This window comes from Oreochromis aureus, linkage group 3 (genome assembly GCF_013358895.1).
Source record: "Oreochromis aureus strain Israel breed Guangdong linkage group 3, ZZ_aureus, whole genome shotgun sequence".
Lineage (NCBI taxonomy): Eukaryota > Metazoa > Chordata > Actinopteri > Cichliformes > Cichlidae > Oreochromis > Oreochromis aureus.
In genome coordinates this window covers 33,899,797-33,923,354 of record NC_052944.1, presented here as the reverse complement: position 1 = coordinate 33,923,354, position 23,558 = coordinate 33,899,797, and the positions used below count along the sequence as shown (strand labels likewise).

Here is a 23,558-nt window from a genome sequence, read left to right as displayed (position 1 = left end):
AGAAGGACCTCAGCTACCACATTATGTCATTGTGTGGGATAATGTGAACTTCCACCGCGGCCCACGCATCAGAACCTGGTTCACCACCCATCCCCGGATGCTAATGGAGTTTCTTCCACCTTACTCTCCTTTCCTAAATCCAATTGAGGAGTTTTTTTCAGCTTGGAGGTGGAGGGTGTATGAGCATCAGGCTCAAGACCAGAGGGCCCTGCTGCATGCAATGCATGCTGCATGTGAGGACATCACAGGGGATCAATGTAGGGGATGGTTGAGACATTCACGCCATTTCTTCCCTCGCTGCATCGCACGAGAAAATATCCGTTGCGATGTGGATGAGAATTTATGGCCTGACAGAGAGCAGCGCGTCGATGGCCAGGAGGATGAGGATGGTGGCCAGGAAAGAGAGGGTGACACTGGCGACCACTGAAAATATTACTGTACTATAGTTCTGAAACTTTATTTACAGTATGGTAGGCTAGAGTTTTTTTTGTTTTTTTTGTTTTTTGTTTGTGTTTATAACTGTTCACATTTACAGAATCCTGTATATGTTTTCTTTTCACAGTATGTTCTCTAATGTTAACATTTCTTTGTACGAATAAAAATGTTTACAGTTTCCTTGAGTATGAGTGGTTTATTGGAGGCTGATTTTACTGTAAAATCTTTTGGTTTTATTCATAGTGGTATTCTGTTGCTAGACCTGTGCCCCAGTGACAAAATGTCTAAGCATTTTGACTTGCAGTGCTTAAACAATGCCAAAGGTATAATGTATTTTGGGGGCATTGACTATTTATATGGGAAGGATATTTAGTTTTGACACATGGATAAACTCTTTTGGGAGAGATATGAGCTTTTGCAGGGGATCCATGGTGTTGTGCTAAACCATCCAGGTTATTCTGACAAAAGCACTAAATGAATGCACATGTGCCAAGGCAATTGAGAAGGATCTGTGCTATTTTGACTGTACTGACCTTTTATATGGGAACGGAATCTGCTTTTGAAGCATGGAGTTTGGGGAAAGATATTTGATTTTGCTAGTGAGCTATAATGTTGGGCAGCACTGTAAGACTGTTTGGCCAAATGACCTTATGGTTTTGAGAATGTCATCTCGGTTTCAAGAAATGAGCCAAACCAATCGAGAAAAACTGTAATAGGCGCCTTGAGGAGACTGTTGTTGTGATTTGGAGCAATATAAATAAAACTTAATGGAATCGAACTGAGTAGGTTTGAAAAGTTTGGTGGGGATCAGCATTAACCGAAATCAGAAAAAGGTTGTGTCCACACTGGACACAAAATACACCCATGTATATACGGTTTCACATTCAATAAGAAAAAAAACATAATTGTTGCCTTCTGTCTCAATGTGACTATTTACCTGCATGCAAAGCACACGCAGAAGCTTGTGCTGCTGTCATTTACGTGCCTGCAGGTGTGCTCACATCAACTACTGCTAACAGAAAACATTTCATGACTACATATCATGAGTTGTGTAGCCTACAGCAGTCATGCCACACCCATATTAAAACCATTTAAAATCCTCTTTTTTCAGATGTCATCCACATTACCATAAATGTATAAGAGTTGGACTAGACGTTTGGTCCTCCTGGTGTCTGTCCTGTTACGGAATATGTTTGAAGTTGATAAAAAAATTTAAATATCATAATTTGCAAAGCCTTGAGGGAGTCACAGCTCCTTTTTATCTCTCTCTCTTTTGTTAGGCAAAGCATTTCAGTGGAAGGTTCATCACTTCATATGACATGTGAAAATTAAGTGAGAGAGAAGTAACACCACTTAATGCTCAAGACCTTAAAGATAACAATAATAAGAATAAAATATTGAATATAAAGCTCATTACACTTTAAGTAAGAAAGCACACTTATAAATGTTAAACACAGATAGATTTCCTCTCAAAGGTCACATTTATTGTGCTTTCCTCCTTTCATTCAAAAGGTCACAGAAAACAGACACTGAAAGAAAATATTTATCATTACAGAAAATTATTATTATTGAGAATGCAACAACAGACAAAGCAAGTAAATAACCAGAGGTTCAAACACAACACATGTAATGACATCGTTTAAAAACAGGGCTCCTGCACACCTACTGGTCTAACAGAGCTAAGGCTGCTGACTGCATCTTATGGGGTCGACATCTCTGCTTTGTAGTTTTAAACACACACAGTGTCAGCTTGCTGCGATAATAAATGTGTGGAAGACTTTTTTCAAGTGTTGGCTTCAAATTTTGAATTCAAATCCGAAACTGGCAAATTTTTAATCTACTGGCTCAGCAGTCCAGTTCACCGTTACAATACCACAACTGCTTTGGTACACAAAACAAGTAGTTCATTGCTCATTATTGCTGAACCACAGCTAATGAGTCCATTTGAATATGAACATTTTAAGCAAAACCATAGCTATGAAAACATTGCTCAATTATAGCTTGTTAAACACCTAAAGCACAGCTCCAGCAGAGACATGATCAGGTTTAGCAAAGCGTCCATGCAGGGAGTGAAATACTGTGCCTGTTCTCGATTAAGTTTTTTGAATATTGTCTAATTTATTTATTTTTTTAATATGCATTTATACAAAAGGAAAAAGTACCCAGATGTCAGCAAACTGTTTGCATCAGGCATGAAACTTTGCATGTGTTTGCATGGCTGAACACAGCTCTGCACCACAATCTATGACCTCATACCTCTGCTTTGATCGCTTTTTGCCTATCAAGATTCTTCATAAATGGTTGAAATGACTCAGTCAGATCTGCAGTTTGAAGAAAGAAAATAAACAAATGAACATGCTATCACTCCAGCTTCAGCTCCGACTTCAACACAAGGTAATTTAAAACCTTGGCATCGCTGCCCTTTAAAGCACTACATACATCACTGAGCATAGGCTGTACCTAGTGATGGTGAGATGAAGCCTCGTGGTGAACTGAAGCTTTCCATCCAACTGGTCGACTCATGGTTTGAATTCATTGATTCATTTGCTCTTCTGCGCCATCAGGTGGACGATTCAAGTGAAACAGGCTCAGTGATTATAATGATGTGATGTGTAAACCTCTAAACTGAATAAATAAATTGTTTTCATGGTTATTTATTCCGAATATTGTCTCAGTATGTCTGATATGAAAGAGAAAGTGGAAACTATCAGGAGTTTTGGTATGATTGTGTAACTGTGTAATCACGATTACATCTGGATAATGCAGACCGTTGTCACTCCTGAGGCGTAACATCCCGACCTTTTGTCACATCCCGCGGCGTTCCTGAGGAACGCGAAAGGTGACCTTCCGCGTTCTTATGGTAAGCGGTGGGTTATGGATGAAATCCAGTGGAATGACGGTCCCACGGTAATAGACGTTCCAGCCCTGTATTCCAGCCCTAAACCTAACCTGATCCCTCACCCTAACTTTAATCAGCACTTTAATGACGTTAAATAGTGTTTTCCCAAGCGATTTTAAGAAAAAGAGCAATGTGTAGATTGAGTCCAAACGGTTCTCATATGTCCTCATTTTTCCGATCTCGTCATTTAGGAACGTGTTGGGTGCCCGAAAACGTAGTATGTTGACGATTTGTCACCTGGCGTAAACTGTTACGCTTTGGGAGTGAGAACGTGTTGGATAATGACAGAAACTAGTGTGTGGCGCTTCACTCTTTAATAAACTAAAAGACAGAAATCAGATTATAGGAATCTGTGGTGTTGTTTTTTTATATTATTGTGGCGAGCTCAGACACGGAGGAGACAGAGGTTTCTTTGGGAGCACCCGTTTATTTGCCCCGGCCCAAAACACTGCCGCTATCTCCCTCCTCAGCACGGCAACAACACATAACAACAACAAAATGGCGCTTTCTCCCCCGGAAACACACAGAGGGAGCACCATCCGTAACCATGGCAACGTAAACAAAACATAACTGCAAAACAGAACATAAGTGTCCATAACAAATCGCCGAACAGCCCTGGCCCGCTACATAGCCCCCACCTAAGGGGTCAGTCGTCCCCGACGACCCCATTACCCCACACAAAGTCCTGCAGATGTGCAGGCGTCTTCTTCTGGCGGGGGAAAAGTCACTCGGGCCAGAACCTGGGGTGTCACCAGCATCCCCTGCCCCGGCGTCTGCCGGAGCGAGCGGTCGGTACGGTGAAAGCCGGTCCCGGTGCAACACCACCTTGTGCCCCGGGCCCGGCATGCGGATACGGTACACCACTTCCGTTAGCCGCTCCACGACCTCCGCCGGCCCTTGCCAGTGACTGCACAGTTTGTGGGACACTCCTCTCTTGCGAACCGGGCAGTACACCCAAACCTTGTCGCCAGGCATGAAAGCTCCCCCTCGGCACCTGGTGTCGCAGCCTCTTTTTTGTCGTACTCCGGCACCGACCTGGGCCTGGCACCACTCCCTCAGCCTCCTGTAGCAGTCCCTGGCCACCAACACGCGCCGGTTCTCTGCCTCAGGGACGGGGAAAGGCCCTAGGACGTCTCCTCCCACTCTCTCCATCGGGGCCCCCACCCGATGCTGCTGTAGGGGGGCAGTGAAGCGTTGAGTGGGCCCCTTCCGTGCCGTACAGGTGTCACAGCAGTGCACATGAAGTTCCACTTCCCGTCGACAACCAGGCCAGTAGAACTGTCCCCTGAGATGGCGGAGAGTTTTGGCATTTCCATAGTGGCCGGCCCCCACCGAGCCGTGGACGAGCTCGAGCACCTGTGACCACAGCGTTCGAGGCACCAACAGCTGCAGGAGATCTCTGCCCTGCCCGGGGGCCCGCCATCTCCGGTACAGGAGGCCGTCGTGGGTCTCCAGGTTGTTGTACTGGGAGTAATAGGCCTTCACTTCGGGCCCCTGTCCTGACACCCCTGTCCAGCCTGGGCGTCGTGCTGCCTCCAGCCAGGCCCCCACCTGAACCAACGTCGCATCAGCCTCCTGCTCCTGCTTCAGCTGCTGCATGGTCAACGAGAGCCATCCCCCTCCACCGGCTGTGGCCCGAGCAGTAGCCACGCCCCGTGCCTCCTGGGCCCGCTCTCCCTGCCGTTTCGAGAGGGGCAGCTGGCGTGGGCGCAGACAGATGGGTTGAGCAGAGCCGGTGTCGATGGTGTGCTGAACCAGCCGCGTCTGCCTGCAGTCTCCGGTTCCCTGCTTTTGACCGCACTGGAGGGCCAGAGTCTCTGTACCAAGAGTGATAGCCAGCTTCGCAGTGTCAACACAGGCCCCCCAGCGGGTCAGCAGATCAAGGCTGATGATGCACTGTTCTTGGATGTCAGCAAGCCAGAAGTCGTGCATCAGCTCCAGATCCTTCACTCGGATCCGCAACGGTTTCTTCCCCCGCATGTCAGTTCTCTCCCCCGTCACTGTCATCAGCTGGGTGTCGGTGGGTGACCAACCCATCACAAGCGGCCCGGACGTTCCAGGAAACACACCAGGTCGTATTAGGGAAATGGTGGACCCCGTGTCCACCAGGGATTGGCAGGGCTGGTCCTCAACACAGCAGCTCAGGTAGAGTCCCTTGAGGTGCCCGACTAGGCCCGCCACCGTGCATCGTTCTTGGAGGGGGGCAAGAAGCTGGAGCGGTGTTCCCCTCGCTGTACCGCTCCCTCTCTCATCCCCCTGAGGCCACATAGTTCTGGCCTTTGGGGCGGGCGCCAGGCAGTCGCGTGCCACGTGGCCAGGCTCATCGCACCGGTAGCAGCGGTCGGTTGGTCGACGGGGACGCCTCCAGGGCACCGAGGGCTGCAGCTGGCATACCTCCGGGATCTCTCTCCCTCGGCGTCGGTCGCCACGGACCGCTGCCGCGGTGCGCTCGCGACGTCGGGACCCGTCGGGGGACTTACATGGCCGCTCGCTTGCTCCAGCCCCTGAGTGTCTCTCTCCATTCCGGCGAGGGTGAGCTATCCCACTTCTGACACCAATGTGGCGAGCTCAGACACGGAGGAGACAGAGGTTTCTTTGGGAACACCCATTTATTTGCCCCGGCCCAAAACACTGCCGCTATCTCCCTCCTCAGCGCGGCAACAACACATAACAACAACAAAATGGCGCTCTCTCCCCCGGAAACACACAGAGGGAGCGCCACCCGTAACCATGGCAACGTAAACAAAACATAACTGCAAAACAGAACATAAGTGTCCATAACAAATCGCCGAACAGCCCTGGCCCGCTACATTATGGTACTTATCATTTGTGATATTTATTACTGTGTGGATACTTTATTAGGAGAGATGAGATCAAAATGTTGCCAGACAGGGGAAAATCTTCTCTTCCTTGCTGGTTCCATCAAGTAGAAATGCTCAAGTAACACGTACGTAATCCAATTCCACAACACGATGTGATGGGGGAATCAGCTGTGTTTTCGACGGTCTCATTAGCTTGTTGAATTTACAATTCTAAAGCCAGGTTTGTGGTTCAGTATGAGAACAGACAGTTCAAGCATAAAATGTAGAGCTGTTCCTTTCAGAGTTAATTTGCCAACTCCTTCTAATGCATTCTGTCTTCATTTACTTCCTATTTTCTGAAGTGCATTTCACAACTACGCTAACGTCATGTACATTTTCCTCCACAAGTTTTCAGTCAGACTATATCCATGTCTAAATGTGTTAATTAGCCATATCATTATGATGATACTACATATCAAACAGAATAGAATAGAATAGAATTCAACTTTATTGTCATTGCACATGTCACAGGTACAGGGCAACGAAATGCAGTTTGCATCCATCCAGAAGTGCTTTAGCCGCGATATAGATATATTACAATATATATTAGCAATAATATAGATGTGTAAGTATATTACAGAAATGGGTCTATTATGGTATGTTATAATGTACACGGTGTGAAGTATGTTATGAATATTCTATAACTATAAGTATGTACAGGCTGTAGTGAGTACAAGCTATGTACAGGCTATGAACAGGATATAAATATGAAATAAAAACTATACAGAAATCTGAGATATACAGTTATACAGAAATGTGAACTATGCAAGTTATAAACAGTTGTAGGATTGAAAAATTATCATATGTACAGAATGATATTCACACAGAACTATACAGTAGTGTGCAGTCTGGTTCCACTAATAGGAGCTAAAACTGAAATCATTTTTCCCCTCTGGGTCTCATGGGCTTTTTGGGCAGACGAGATTTACTGTTTGCATTTGATATTCTTTCTGTTTGGTCTTTGTAGCAACAAGCAGCAGTTTGGAGCTGAAAAAATTACCACTTCATATGTACATTATATATACAGGCTTTATGATTTCTTGGGAACCATCAGTGTTAACATGTTATTTTAATTGACTGCAAAAATTACGTTGCCTTATGATAACAAAAAGAAAGTCTTATAATGTTGAACTAGTCAATTTTGTTCTTAATTGGTAGTAGTTTCATTGACATGTAACAGTTGCTTCCTCTTGGAACTGCTGCACTCATGGATGCCTTACAGACAATTAAAGAGAGCTCTGTGTGGGTCTGTCTACACTTACATAAGAAAATGTAGCTTTTTTTGTGTGTTTCATCCACATGTAAACAGCTTTTTAAATAACTGAAAACAGCACTTTGGAAAACTGCTTACAGGGTGAAGGTTTTAGAAAGTCACTTTATGTGTTCACATGTGAACAAGGAAAACAGCTTCCAGACATCAAAGGTGTGGGTCTCTATTTCCTTCTTTGATGTCAGAATGTGCACAGTGTTGGTGATAGTTCCTCCTAGGCTTCTGATTGGCCAGCCTTTTAATACAGACAAGATTATATCGCTGTCATGCTCTTGACGGTACTTGACATCATTTTTGCACGTTTGGCCCTTTTGAGCAAATACAGTACAAAAACCCCCTACTCAGTTGCATTAATAAGCAAAATAGACATTTCTCTCAGGAGTAGTAGATACTAAAGCAGAGCACAACTTAAACTATAGTGTCCATATACACCATCTGTGAAACACAAACACTTAAACCCCAAGTGAGTGTTCCTTCTCTTCAGCTGCAACTTTCATTGGCAGATTCAATTCAATTTAATTTTAGTTATATAGCTCCAAATCACAACACTCGCCTCAAGGTGTTATATATAACTACAATGAGCTAACACTGAACAAGAACTTTGCAACAGTGGGAAGGAAAAACTCCCTTTTCCTTTTAACAGGTAGAAACCTCTGTCAGAATCAGGCTCAGGGAGGGGAAGACATCTGCACTGACCGGTTTGTTGAGCAAGACAGGACAAATTAAATACACAGTGAAGGAGGGCCAGAGATTAATAATGATGATTAAATGCAAAGTGGCATGTAAGCACAGAGAGAGTGAAAAAAGGGTTAGTGAAGAAGAAACCATCAGTGCATCATGGGAAGCCCCAAACACTCTAGGTCTATTGACTATGTGCACGTTAGCATATGCTACTTCCGGTGCGGAAACTCCTGTGGGGAGCTTTGTTTCCGGTGTCCTATTCGCGCCTTGTTTACGGTCCAAAACAAGTTAAGCAAATGAATGACTCAAGCGGCGATTTACATTTCTATAGATGTCTTGGGCATTAACCCAATATATCTGTAAATGATGTTCATCGACTTCTCGATATTTTCCCCCGCACCTCAGAGCAAAAGAGAAAAGGGATTCAAATGTTATATTTCTCAGCTGTCCCTCGTTTATCGGTGTTATGTTCTAAAAATAACCAGCGATAGGTGAAATCAAGTAGCCAATTTTATTTTTTGACGGTGCAAAACGTTTCGTGGACATCCAGTACTGCACTTCAGGGTCACACTGCTAGCGATCGATGCAGCGATTCTGTACTGTACAGGAGAGACGTCACGGAGGAGATCGTCTGCAGCAATCAGGACGCAGGACACAATGTGACGTAAAAAAAAGCATGAAAACTTGCACTAAAAAATCCGCAAAACAGCGAGGTGAAAGATGAACCACGTTATAGCGAGGGACCACTGTAATTTTGAAGGTAAGTCACAACATACCCTTCATACATACTGTAACCCATGTGAAATACAGGGCTGCAAAATCCCTTTTTGTTATTTAAGGCTATAGCCTGTTATTGTCACAAGGGGGTGCTGTGATGCAGTCTTGTGTTCTGACGACCTTGCGTCTAGTGCGCAGGAAGTATTACCTGTCTCTTCCTGTGAGATCTTCCCTCTGATGGCGATCAAGTACGTGTCGGAGCGCATGGAAAAAGTATCTTGGTATGCAATGCTGCAACCCGGTTAATGAGACCAGATTGTTTTATGTATAAATGCTAATAAGCTACTGTTTTGTTAGGCCCCGAGCTCTGACCACAAAGGGAATAACGTCTGTCAAGTTATTTGTGTTGGAAAATCCCGGTGAGTCACGTGCTTTTGTTAGCTACCTGTTAAGTTAGATCAGTGGTTCCCAAACTTTTTTTGCTGGGCCCCCCTTGTTTAACAAGAAAAATGTTCGCCCACCCCCCCCCGCTGCAGCATGCACGCCACACGCACACGCACACGCACACGCACAAACACATCCTTCAACCACACACACCCATATTTTGCTCCATTGCGGTTTATTTCACACCTCAAACATTTATTAAACAATTAAGCAAATACAAATAATCTGCAATAAATTACAGGTAGTAAGAAAATAAAAAACCAACTCTTTTACGCTCCGTCCGCACCTACACGGGTATTTTTGAACGCGCAGCTGTTTCGGGCACATGTAAACGGCGTGATCGAATCACCGAGAACGGAGATTTTTAAAACTCCTTTTTTTGCGTTTACGTGTGGACAAGGAATACAGAGTTTGTCACGCAATGTCAAAGGTATGTGGCTTTTTCACGTCACACTGTGCGCCACGTTATTGTTTACATGAGGTGAATGGCAGATAGAGACAAAATACTGTTAATCTGACTCTGCAGGTTTTACACGCTTACATATACAGGCCATTACTGTCCCTGCATTTAGAAAGGCAGAGGCATCACGGTGTAATTATTTTACATGTAGTTGTTTTTTTTTCCTGTGTAATAATGTTCAACATTGCTATCAATACATTTTCAAAAACCCTCTACAAAATGGGTTCAAAAACATAAACAACTGTGGGATACTGTTTGTCCGTGATTTGAACAGCCCAGCGCTGCTCCCGATGCAGGGAAAACTAATTCTGCAGGGAGACCTACCTCAGCACTTGTGCAGGTGAAACCAAAGGGAAGATATGCTTCACCATGTTTTCTAGTCTTTGGCTTAGAATGAAGTTGGTTTGGAAACATATTCAGCTATGCTTCATCTCCTGCTTTGCGTTTGTGTGGGCGCCCCGTGCTAGCAGTGTCCAAGCGTTGTTTTTGTTTTTTTTCCCTTTTCATGCCGCGCCCCCCCTGCAATAGCTCTGCGCCCCCCCTAGGGGGCGGGCCCCACACTTTGGGAACCACTGAGTTAGATAATGTATTTCACTAGCCGATTCAGCTCAGAAACCTTTGAACAAAAACCAATCGGGAGCTATGAGAATCTGGTGTGTTGTTTTGCTTCTCTTGTTGTCCTTTACAGTGTGTTTATAAGTGTTGAATGCTTTGAGCTAACGATGTTTTACTGGCGATGCTAGCTGCTAATAGCTGTTAGCCACCCCACCGCCCAAGCCATATTCGATCGGGAGGTATTCAGATAGAAGCACTAGCTCTGTATATATTAGAATGGTTATGTCTTAATAGATATGAGCATATTACAAGTTTAATAGTATTTGCATTGTGAATTAAGTCACATTTGCTTGTAAGCCTTAAGGATCAATGTCACTTTCATTGCTATGTCTGTTTATATTACTGTTTAAGCTGCTGATGTTCTTTATTGTGATATAATTTTGATAAAATAGTTGATACTGGTACAAACAAGTTACTGTAACCCTTGTAACTTGGTAAAGCTAAAGAGAATGCCATTTGTTATTAATACATTTGGAAAAGAAGTTAATGAGCTCATGTTAAAAACACAAGATGGGAAAAGAAATTCATTGTTCTGCACTGTTTGTGTAGATTGGTTTTTTGAACTACCAGAAAGGATTCTGGAGAACCACTGACGGCGAGAACAGCCCAAATGAGATCCTGGATGATCGTGAAATGGTGTGGCCAGCCATGCGATCGGATTGTGGATCTTGCCTGAGAAACTGATTCAAGCAACCCTGGATTTCAGATAAGCCCTATGCACTACTTTTCCTACCCGGATAATAGGGTCTACACACTGACAATTCCCCTACAGTACGCCTGTTTGGGTTTCAACGACTTTAAAGGACAATTCAGACTGGACAATTCAAACTTCACAAGAGGAACACTTTAATCTGTTTCATTCATTCAAAAGAGCTCTGATACAATTCAGTATAAGTCTTCCATTTAAGTGCCTTTATGTTATTTTATTTTGTTCTGTTTTACATCTATTTACCTTCAAAACGCACTATTAGTGTGCAATTTGGTTTATTGTGTTGTACATGTTATGAATGGTACTGAGGCAATAAAGGTCCCAGTTATTCACTTCCAAGCCAACTCCTTTTGTGAGTCTCCAAAACAAAACCTCCTTCTGAACCTAGAAAGATGTCTAGGGTCTCTATTTGAGGTGAAAGTGTACTGGTCCTGAGTAGAGGCGCTACACAAAACGTGGCGAGCCAGCCAGGAGGTTTAATTCCTTTTATTTTTGGAAGTTGAGCAACTGGTGCTTTCATGCCTTTTGGGTCAAATCATTACATTTGTCCATGACATTAATAAGTAGTAATAAGACAACATGGATGTAATCCAAACTGAAGGTGTCAAAGTACCTAACTCTGTCCTAGTAGGAGGGTTAACAGGTGATGAGGTTGACAATGAGGTTATTGATTACTTAGGGCAGTTTGGTTCTATTGAAAGAGTAATCAAAGTAACTAGCACAGAGGCACAGTTTAAAAACACAGCCATTGTGGAGTTCCAATCAGGTGAACCAGTCCAGTTCCTCAAGGATAGCTTGCCTTGCAAAAGACAAAGCCATAACCCAAGTGTTGTCCATCATATCCAGCTTCTGTCTGCACTGTATGCTGCAGACAGGGGTTCATGTTTAACCCATTCTTACCTAACTGAACTAAAAGGTCTTGCCAAACTGAGTGGTGCAGATTTTGAGAAGGTTTTGCTAGATGAGCTGGCCAGAATGAAGAAGTCCACTGAGAGTAACCCCACAGTTGGACCAAATGTAACAGTGCCTAATCAGAAACTGCAGCTCACTAGTGACACAGACCAAGATGAACCAGCCATCATAGAGCATCAAAGTCCTGTTAAACTGGGCAGTGATTTAACCCACTTGCCTGAGCATGACTCTCACTCATCCTCTCCAAGTGTAGAGGTGACTCCCTCGCACAGAAAAACCACTATCTACTTACCACCTGAACAGCTCACTACACCTGAAGTACAGAGAGTAGTAGTTGAGCATGTCATTAAGAACAATGAAATGCCTTCTCAAGGTTATGCAAAGCTCAGGCCCTTCTCGGGGAAAACCCCCTGCTCTACTTTCGAAGCTGATTATGATACGTGGCGCAACAATGTTGAATTCCACCTCACAGATAGTACCATATCTGACAAACATATGGTAAGGAAAATAGTTGAGAGCCTTCTTCCACCAGCTGCTAACATTGTAAAGCACCTTGGTCCTAACGCTTCTCCCCATGACTATCTCAGCCTTCTTGACTCAGCGTATGGTACTGTTGATGATGGGGATGAGCTTTTTGCCAAATTCCTGAGCACAAACCAGAACTCAGGTGAAAAGCCTTCTGCCTATTTACAGTGGTTGCAGATAACCCTGAGTAAAGTCATTAAAAGAGGCGGCATCACTACAAATGATTCAGATCGCCAACTGCTTAAACAGTTTTGTAGAGGTTGCTGGAACAACAGCTTGATCACAACCTTGCAGCTTGAGCAGAAGAAGGACAAGCCACCTTCATTTCCAGAGTTGCTCCTCTTGCTACGTACTGAGGAGGATCGGCAAGCGGCAAAGTCCAGCCGAATGAAACAGCACTTAGGCATTTCTAAGCCTAAGGCGCATTTAAACTCCCTTGAAGTAGGAGAGTATGTCACTGATGATACAGACGTATCAGCTGTTAATGATAGGCCAGTGTCTTTTGATGCACATAAGTTAGAAAGGAAACTTGCAAAGCTACAAGCTCAAGTGGCTTCGCTGAAAGCATCAGCTATTGACAGTTCAAGCCAGAACTCTGACAAGCCAAATAAAAAAACCAAACCTAAGTTCAAGGTTCTTCCTAAGGAGAAATCTGACCCAAGCAAGACTAAGCTTACTAAGAAGCCACGCCCATGGTACTGCTTCAGGTGCGGCGAGGATGGTCATATTGCTCCCTCTTGCAGCAATGAACCAAACCCTGAACTGGTTGAAATGAAACGTAAGGAGTTCAACCAAAAACTACAAGTCTGGGAGGAACAGAATATGTCAGCTTTAAACTAAAATCAGTTCCTGGGGAGGGACTACCAGGAACTGAAAGTAATCATGAATGTCCCAAACCCGAACCTCAGAGTAAAGCATCTTCTCTCTCTCGTGCAGCACGACCCCAGATTAGGTTACCCAAGGGACTTGTAGGATAGAAATGTACGGCAAATGTTACCGTGTCGGGAGTCAATTGCAGTTGTCTCCTTGACACTGGGTCTCAAGTGACCACAGTATCTGCTTCATTTTACAACACCAATCTTTCAGAACATCCCATTCAGCCCATCAGTGGCCTGGATATTGAGGCGGCTAGTGGCCAAAATGTTCCTTACTTGGGATACATACCCATCAGCCTTAAGTTTCCAAAAAGCTTTATTGAAACTGAGCCTGAGGTTTCTAGTCTTGCTTTAGTAGTGCCTGACCTACGCTCTAACTGTGACCTGCCTGTGCTGATTGGGACAAATGCACTCGATGTTCTGTACGACGAATATTGTCAGGGTAAAGATCCCAATGATTTGTCGCCGGTCTATGGCTACAGGCAGATCCTTCGTACACTCAAGGTCAGGAGAGAGATAAACCTAGCCGGAAACGATGGCTTTGTAACTCTTAAGGGCAAGGTGCAACATGTAGTACCAGCTCAAGGGAGAGTCCTCCTTGAAGGCTGTGTCAGATCCAGCAGTGCTGGTGAATGTGCCATCGTTGAGCAGCCAACGACATCCACCTTACCAGGGGGAATTTTTGTGGAGTGCTGTCTTGTTACTTTGCCCAAGCAGCATCCTCATAGGTTACCTATATGGGTGAGAAATGAAACTGAGCATGACATAACACTGCCTTCTAGGTGTGTCATTGCAGAGCTCCATAGTCCTGCAAAGATATATGACGAATCATCTATTTCAACCAAAAATGATGACACTGTGAAATGTTGTAATGTTACTGCACAGCCAGTTGATGAACCTGCTCACCCAGATTTGACATTTGACTTTGGCAATTCTCCCCTCCCGCAGGAGTGGAAAGAGAGGGTTACCCAGCGTCTAAGTGCCTATACTGATGTTTTTGCCCAGCATGATTTGGATTTTGGGCATGTATCTAAAGTGAAACATCACATAAACTTAAAGGACGAAGCACCCTTTAAGCAAAAGTCCAGGCCAATCCACCCAAATGATTATGAAGCTGTGAGGAAGCACTTGCAAACACTTCTTGATGCAGGAGTAATCCGTGAATCAGAGTCCCCTTATGCTTCACCAATTGTGGTGGTCAAAAGAAGAATGGAGAGGTCCGTCTTTGTATTGATTATCGCAAGCTCAATGCGTTAACAATACGAGATGCGTACGCACTTCCAAACCTTGAAGAGGCTTTTTCAGCCCTTGCGGGATCCAAATGGTTTTCAGTAATGGATCTCAAGTCTGGTTATTATCAGATTGAGATGGAGGAATGTGATAAGCCCAAGACAGCTTTTGTGTGCCCTTTGGGATTTTACGAGTTTAACCGTATGCCCCAGGGGATCACCAACGCTCCCAGCACCTTCCAGCGCTTAATGGAACGGTGTATGGGCAGCCTCAATCTGAAAGAAGTTCTGGTGTTCTTAGATGACATCATCGTGTTCTCCAGCACCTTGGAGGAACATGAAACCAGGCTTCTAGGTGTCCTTCAGCAACTGAGAGAATATGGGTTGAAACTTTCTCCCCAAAAGTGCTCCTTTTTCCAAAGTTCAGTGCGATACCTGGGACACATTGTGTCTAGCAAAGGTGTAGAGACTGATCCTGAGAAGGTCAGAGCTCTCAAAACCTGGCCAAGACCCCAGACGCTCAGTGACCTGAAGTCTTTTCTAGGCTTTGCAGGGTACTATCGACGGTTTGTGAAGGACTATTCAAAAATTGTCAAACCCCTGAATGATCTTACCAAAGGCTACCCACCATACAGGAAAGGCAAAAAGGTGACACCCGGTCCTAGCGGGTACTTGAGCCCTAAAGAGCCTCTTTCCAGCCGTTGGACCCCTGCTTGTCAGGAAGCTTTTGAGGTAATCATAGAGAAACTGACATCAGCTCCAGTGCTTGGATATGCTAACCCAAAATTACCATACATCCTCCATACTGATGCAAGCACCTCTGGGCTAGGGGCAGCCTTGTATCAAGAACAGGATGGTGAAGTGAGGGTTATTGCCTACGCAAGTAGAGGACTTTCACCCAGTGAAAAGCGGTATCCGGCTCACAAACTGGAATTTCTTGCATTAAAATGGTCCATTGTAGAGAAGTTCCAAGATTATCTCTACGGGAACACATTCATGGTGTTAACAGACAACAACCCATTGACCTATGTTTTGAAGTCAGCCAAGCTTGATGCTGCCAGCTATCGCTGGTTGGCCGCTCTCTCCACCTTCGACTTTAATATTAAGTATCGTGCTGGTAAGAGCAATCAGGATGCAGATGGCCTCTCTAGGCGGCCACATGATACTGTGGGTGATGACTATGCTTCTCTTGAAGAAAAAGAGCGAATGAAACAATTTGCTTCCCATCATCTCTCTTCATCTCCCAACCGACAAGATGTGACAGCTGACACATTCAGTGTCTTGTGCCACCGTCATCTCTTAGGTGAATCTGACAATACCAAAGTGATAGAAGGTAGGCTAGAGTCCCTTGCTCTACATGCCGATGCAGTGCCAGACATCTACGCGGATGATGGAACATTGGGTTGTTCTGTCATACCTACTTATAGTGAGGTAGACCTCCAACAACATCAGAGGTCTGACCCAATTATTGGGTATGTGGTCAACATGTTAGAAAATGGAGGTGAAGCAAATTCCAATCCTAACTCTGGATCCGTAGAGCTTAAACTAATGCTCAAAGAGTGGAAACGGTTGGAACTGAAAAATGGTCTCCTCTACAGAACCCGCAGATCAGGTGAAGATGTCACCTTTCAGCTCGTCGTCCCTGAGTCTTTAAGGTCCACCATTCTCACTTGCCTTCATGACGACATGGGGCATATGGGTTTGGAGAGAACCCTTGACTTGGTTAGGTCAAGATTTTATTGGCCTAAAATGGCAACTGATGTAGAGAGAAAGATTAAGTCTTGCGGACGTTGTGTTAGAAGGAAGACACTTCCTGAAAGAGCAGCACCTCTTGTGAGTATTCAAACAACCCGTCCCATGGAACTGGTATGCATGGACTATTTATCCTTGGAGCCTGACAGTCACAACACCAAAGACATTCTGGTCATAACTGATCATTTTACCAAATATGCTGTTGCTATGCCAACGAAAGACCAAAAGGCTACAACAGTTGCGAAGTGTCTTTGGGAGCAGTTTTTGGTGCATTATGGTTTTCCTGAGCGCCTGCTTAGTGATCAGGGCAGGGATTTTGAGTCCCAACTCATTAGAGAGCTCTGTGCCCTAGCTGGTATCATGAAGGTGCGCACCAGTCCTTATCATCCAAGGGGAAACCCAGTTGAACGGTTCAACCGAACTCTTCTTGGCATGTTAGGAACTCTACAAGACAAACAGAAAACTCACTGGCGCGATTATGTGAAACCACTAACTCACGCCTATAATTGCACCAAGAACGAGACCACCGGGTTTAGCCCATACGAGTTAATGTTTGGTCGCCAGCCTAGGCTTCCAGTGGATATTGCATTCTGCCTGCCAGTTAAAGATGGCTCTCCTACATCTCACTCTCAGTATGTGAGAGCTCTGAAGGCTCGCCTTCAAGAGAGCTATCAGATCGCTGCCAAAAACTCTCAAAAGGTTGCTGAACGGAATAAACGCCGTTTTGACAAAACTGTCAGGGAGTCAACTTTGGAGAAGGGTGATCAAGTGCTAGTGCGGAACCTGCGGCTTCGGAATAAACACAAGCTTGCAGATAAGTGGGAGTCAACCATGTACAGAGTGGTTGGAAAAGATGTTAGGTCTACCTGTGTATGTTGTACAGCCTATGAATGGAGATGGTCCTATTCGAACTCTTCACAGGGATCTCTTACTCCCTTGTGGTGACTTATCTGAAGCTGAGGAAGTTGACCAGGTCGAGCCAAAGAGTTGCAGGCCAAGAACAAGGCGCAGTCAGCCTTTGTTATTTGAGGAGCAATCAGAATCTGAAGATGACTCACCTGTCTATCCTAGGCAATCTTCTGTCATTCCTGGAAGGTTTGTTCAGGTGTTTGAAATCCCGAAGAGACAACAGCAAACAGGAAAAACACTACCGGAGGGTAGTTGTATACCAGCTATGCCAGCAGTCTCTGTAACCCCTCAGCCTTGGGATGAGCCTGTAGGGGTATCTCCTGAAGTAGCTGAAGGAGAGGAGCCAGATGTTGTGGCTGAGCAACTCCCTACTGAAGATGATGTAACCTTACCAACTATGACTAATCAAAAATCAGCTGTGGCTGAAGACAGCATTGATGTACCATCCATTGATGTCGAGGCTCCTATAGCTATGGAACCCATTGATCTGAACCCACAAACTCCTGAGGGAGCTCTGGAGCATAAGGAAACTGTTGGAAGTGCAGAAACAAATGACCATGTTCGTAAGTCAGAAAGGACACGTCGACCACCAGGACGCTTCCATTATCCTGAGTTGGGAAATCCCTTAATTTCCTTTGCGCAGAGCCTCCTAGAGAGCTTTAACCAAGCACTTTATACAATAGGTGACTATGAGAGTTCATCTGTAGACCACAGCGTGACGCATGAAGGGGCTCATGCTAGGTCAGAGGGGGAGGGTGTAACCCATGTGAAATACAGGGCTGCAAAATCCCTTTATGTTATTTAAGGCTATAGCCTGTTAGTGTCACAAGGGGGTGCTGTGATGCAGTCTTGTGTTCTGACGACCTTGCGTCTAGTGCGCAGGAAGTATTACCTGTCTCTTCCTGTGAGATCTTCCCTCTGATGGCGATCAAGTACGTGTCGGAGCGCATGGAAAAAGTATCTTGGTATGCAATGCTGCAACCCGGTTAATGAGACCAGATTGTTTTATGTATAAATGCTAATAAGCTACTGTTTTGTTAGGCCCCGAGCTCTGACCACAAAGGGAATAACGTCTGTCAAGTTATTTGTGTTGGAAAATCCCGGTGAGTCACGTGCTTTTGTTAGCTACCTGTTAAGTTAGATAATGTATTTCACTAGCCGATTCAGCTCAGAAACCTTTGAACAAAAACCAATCGGGAGCTATGAGAATCTGGTGTGTTGTTTTGCTTCTCTTGTTGTCCTTTACAGTGTGTTTATAAGTGTTGAATGCTTTGAGCTAACGATGTTTTACTGGCGATGCTAGCTGCTAATAGCTGTTAGCCACCCCACCGCCCAAGCCATATTCGATCGGGAGGTATTCAGATAGAAGCACTAGCTCTGTATATATTAGAATGGTTATGTCTTAATAGATATGAGCATATTACAAGTTTAATAGTATTTGCATTGTGAATTAAGTCACATTTGCTTGTAAGCCTTAAGGATCAATGTCACTTTCATTGCTATGTCTGTTTATATTACTGTTTAAGCTGCTGATGTTCTTTATTGTGATATAATTTTGATAAAATAGTTGATACTGGTACAAACAAGTTACTGTAACCCTTGTAACTTGGTAAAGCTAAAGAGAATGCCATTTGTTATTAATACATTTGGAAAAGAAGTTAATGAGCTCATGTTAAAACACAAGATGGGAAAAGAAATTCATTGTTCTGCACTGTTTGTGTAGATTGGTTTTTGAACTACCAGAAAGGATTCTGGAGAACCACTGACGGCGAGAACAGCCCAAATGAGATCCTGGATGATCGTGAAATGGTGTGGCCAGCCATGCGATCGGATTGTGGATCTTGCCTGAGAAACTGATTCAAGCAACCCTGGATTTCAAGATAAGCCCTATGCACTACTTTTCCTACCCGGATAATAGGGTCTACACACTGACAATTCCCCTACAGTACGCCTGTTTGGGTTTCAACGACTTTAAAGGACAATTCAGACTGGACAATTCAAACTTCACAAGAGGAACACTTTAATCTGTTTCATTCATTCAAAAGAGCTCTGATACAATTCAGTATAAGTCTTCCATTTAAGTGCCTTTATGTTATTTTATTTTGTTCTGTTTTACATCTATTTACCTTCAAAACGCACTATTAGTGTGCAATTTGGTTTATTGTGTTGTACATGTTATGAATGGTACTGAGGCAATAAAGGTCCCAGTTATTCACTTCCAAGCCAACTCCTTTTGTGAGTCTCCAAAACAAAACCTCCTTCTGAACCTAGAAAGATGTCTAGGGTCTCTATTTGAGGTGAAAGTGTACTGGTCCTGAGTAGAGGCGCTACAATACTAATGTATAGAAACCCTTAACAGCAGTCATTCATTTTTTGTGTGGCTTTTTTTCACAGTTTGTTAACATGCTGTGTAGGTGTGTACTTGACTAGCTGATATCGACATAATGGGGGAAACATCTGGTTTGACTATTGTTCACCTGTAGTTTGAATGCTGAACATTTGCCTGTTTAAATCATAAGACCAGTCACTATACAGAGATGTGCTTCTGAATGTGGATGATGTGTCTTCTGATTTTGTAATGCAGTTCTGCTTGTGTTGCGTGATGTAAACAACTGATTGATCTAAACTCTTTAAACGTCAAAATTATCATTAGATTTTTTTATGACACAACAGTGGTGAGTGTTCTCACCTTCTCCTCTTTGTAACTTAACGCGATCTTTCCATTTTCGAGTTTTAGACATGATTTTGGAGTATATCTTCGCAGTAGCAATTGACCGCAAAGTAAAGCTACCGGAAATGTACAACCCCACATCCGGTCTCAAACCAGGAAGTTAGCATTTTCTCGTGCACAGGGTCTATTGAAGTGTAACTAAAAAGGAAAGTTTTACGCATAGATTTCCACCTAAATGCTACTTTGCCATAAGACCCCTATAATGAGCAAAAAAGGTCACAGGTTGCAAAAATATATAGAGTCTGGTACATAAATAAAAAGTCACATATAATTATACACGTGTATTTTGATTTATTTTATTGAGTCTAAAATACTGAGTCTATATAAGCCAAGTCTATAATGTACCAAATTTATATTGCAGGAAGCAGAACATATAGCTTTGTTCAGATGTGGTTTGGTTTGGTAAAAAGGATACTGGAACAAAGACCATATGTTCTGTGTGGCAAATTAATAGAAAAATTACATTCGGTTACAAAGAGTAACAATTAACAATTCACAAAATGATCTCAGTAAGTAGGTAGGTTCATTGTACCCTTCTTGTCAAACTTAATAATGTGTTCCTTGCTTCGTTGCAGGTCTCTCATGCCCTTTGGATTATCCTGTAATGGACAGAAAGGAGAATGAGTGATCTAATCATTACAAAAATATCCCTGATAATTGTGTTTCTTAAGGAGTGTAATAGATCAGAGATGGCCATGATAATGGGGGCTTACAGGGAATATCTCTTCTGTCTCCTTAAAGCGTGAAGAAGCCTTCTCTAGAAAGAATGCCCAAAATATAAATTCAAATTAGTAGTCAGATATATTTATTGCATTTTGTTATATCATATAAATCTTTATTTATATATAGAATTTGTGGCTGATGCACGTACACACACACACACACACACACACACACACACACACACACTTAATAACAATTTACAATTCAAAGGAATATGAAGTTTCCTTACTGCGCAGTATCTTTCTTGCCAATACAGCCAAGCCCACTAGAAGCAGGAGAGACGAACACCCCACTATAGACTCCAACATGTAACTAGGAAGCAGGCACAAAGCAGACTGAGCAGACAATCCACCTTCGACATCCATTAAAGTGAAGATAAAAAAGTGCTGACTTTTACCGGTAACGGTACCAGGGCTGACTCGGAGTAGGTGGGGTTGTCACGGGCTCTGTTTCTGAAGGTAAAGATATTGTAGCGCTAAAAAAAATACTGTAACAACTCTGTAAATATGCTGTTATAGGTAAAGACTGTTTCCAGCATCTTAACATCAATATTGTTCATAGGTGACTTTTAATAATCAATACCCTGAACAAGTAGAGACTTGAGAGCCTCTGCCATCTGTCTGAAGGACTGTGAAACATGGGAAGGGTCTTAGTATGTTTTCTTTCACCTAAAACAATGTGGTCTATAACACAAAATGACATTATGTGTGTTAAAATCATTTGCAACCAATGATACACAATAATGACACAATCTCAGACTATGTCTGTTTAGCATTTTAGCAATTTTTGGTTCGTTCTACAGTTAGGGGTAAATTTCATGCCAACGAGCTTTATCGGCCAAACATTCATTTTAAGCAATGATAAATATCATATTGGGTCATAGTTGTTTTTAATAATTTTTTAAAACTCAACCGTTTCCATCATTTATGTTTTCCTGGCCATTTAGCTAAATGTCAAGTTTTGCTATTCAAATTAACACTAGGCTGCATTTAGAGGTGACATGTTAGCGAGGGCCTAAAACTAAAGAAATGTCAATTGTGTTACCTGTCACCCTGTTTTCCTTGGATAACACATTCTATCATGATTTAGACTTAGTCTAATTAATACACCACATGCTGATTTTGAGAGAAGCACTTAATATTTATAGAAACAGAGAGAGAAAATAACAATGTTTTTATCTGAATACAGGATTCTCTTTTCCTCTTAATGCATGCCGTCAGCTGTGTTGCTCCTATCAGTTGCATTTCTTTTACAGCCAACTGTGTCACATGTGATTTTTGTGTCATAAATCTTTTAAATGTTGGCTGAATAGCAATAAAAATATATGGGGTGCATTTCTAGAGAGGGAAGTTTAGAGTTATTCAACATAAGGATGTTGAATAACTCTAAACTCCCTGTGATGAAAAAAACAAATCATCTTTGATGATATCAGCACACTAAAATCCATAATGAAGCTTAATTATCACAGTTTCGAGTCAGTTAGACAGCAAAGCTCAAAAGTGTAATTTGTTATGTTTTTTATGTCCAAAAAAATGAAAGGCTCTTTATCAACTTACTAGTAGAGCCGTGTGGTCTGACCTGAACCCGTACGTCTACTTGCTGCTGCCCTGCAGAACATGAATACCAGCCAGCATCGCTCATCTGCAGCTTCTTTAAGGTTACATTGAAAGCCTCCTTTCTGTCATCGCTGATGGCCACTGAACCATCTTCGTAACTCCCTTTAGAACCCGTCGACAGACAGGAGCTCAGGTCTCCACTCCGACACCACTTCTTCTCACTTAGTCTGTTGACATGCAGTCACAGGAGAGTCAGTGAATGCTCACTGTCCACCAGCATTTGATACCAATGAATGTTTCTGGACAAATTCCCACATTTACTGAAGTGTGATCAGTGCTTCTTTGAGGACAGTTCTAAGGGTTTTAAAGGATAAAATGTGGATAAAATCCTCCAAAGGAAAACCAAATACCTGAATCTCTGAGTGTAAAGGCATTGAACCGTGAGACTACTTCCTTCTTCCCCACTCACAGTGCTGTTCACAACTGACACACCTGCAGAGATCATGAAAATGCAACAAACTTCTTTAAAACTGGGTTCATAAATGTTTATCATCGCAAAATTTCTCCATTACTCACCATGAATCACTTTCACTTGAGTGAAAGCCAGGTCATCGGCCCATGATGCTATTTCCACACCACACCAGTACCACCCAGAGTCCTTCTCTTTCAGGTTGTTCATGGTCACCGTGAACATGAACCCATCCCGGTTGTCAGAAATGCTCACTTTGTTCTGATTGGCCCTGGATTTCCCGTCAGTTCGAGCCAAGATCTCGCAGAATTCTCTCGTCCCCCCATGACACCAGTATTTGACATGGTTAGCATGGTGAGAGCCATATCGACATTGGACAGTGAGGGATCCACCCTCCAGGCCAGTAATCTCCTTCTGAATGCTCACCCAGCAGAGAACAGCTGACAAGAAGTGGAAATGATTAAATGTTAAGCACCAATTTGAAATGAAACTTTTAGTCATGACACAACTTTAACAGAGTTGCTCACATCGGACACCTGTTATCTATAAATAAAAGGTGTGGCCCTTGGCAACACTTGCACCATATTAACCCGCTTCAGTTTCCTTTGGCTCATGTGATTAGGTAGAGGATCATCAGGGGGTCCTTTTGTCCCTCTTTGGGGGGAAACTCCCACTGGGTTTTAACAACCTTCTAGTCCATCTTAAACGAACAATTAATACTGAAAAGTCATAAAATTGTATAGCGAAGCAAGCCTAAGGAGTATCACACATTTTAACAAGAGTATT

General features: G+C 43.4%; 1 protein-coding gene and 1 long non-coding RNA gene across 9 annotated transcripts in view; one reads left to right on the top strand and one right to left on the bottom strand.

Moving 5' to 3' along the window:
• The first annotated feature begins 8,940 nt into the window (after window positions 1-8,940).
• Window positions 8,941-11,757, top strand: LOC120439000. The gene is made up of 3 exons (XR_005612316.1): window positions 8,941-9,144; window positions 9,221-9,282; window positions 10,932-11,757. It is a non-coding gene; the product is annotated as an uncharacterized LOC120439000 (long non-coding RNA).
• Window positions 11,758-20,306: 8,549 nt separating this feature from the next.
• LOC116333683 (polymeric immunoglobulin receptor-like) overlaps window positions 20,307-23,558 on the bottom strand; it is a 180,766-nt gene continuing 177,514 nt past the window's right edge. For 7 of the 8 annotated variants that reach the window (XM_039610023.1, XM_039610021.1, XM_039610020.1 and 4 more), the window contains 2 exons: window positions 20,738-20,781; window positions 20,307-20,623 (listed from right to left, as the gene is read on the bottom strand). In XM_039610023.1, coding sequence (XP_039465957.1) covers window positions 20,531-20,623; window positions 20,738-20,781 — 137 coding nt within the window. In that variant the 3' untranslated portion in view covers window positions 20,307-20,530. The remainder of the gene's footprint in view (window positions 20,624-20,737; window positions 20,782-23,558) is intronic. The other variant, XR_005612479.1, reaches the window with a different exon arrangement.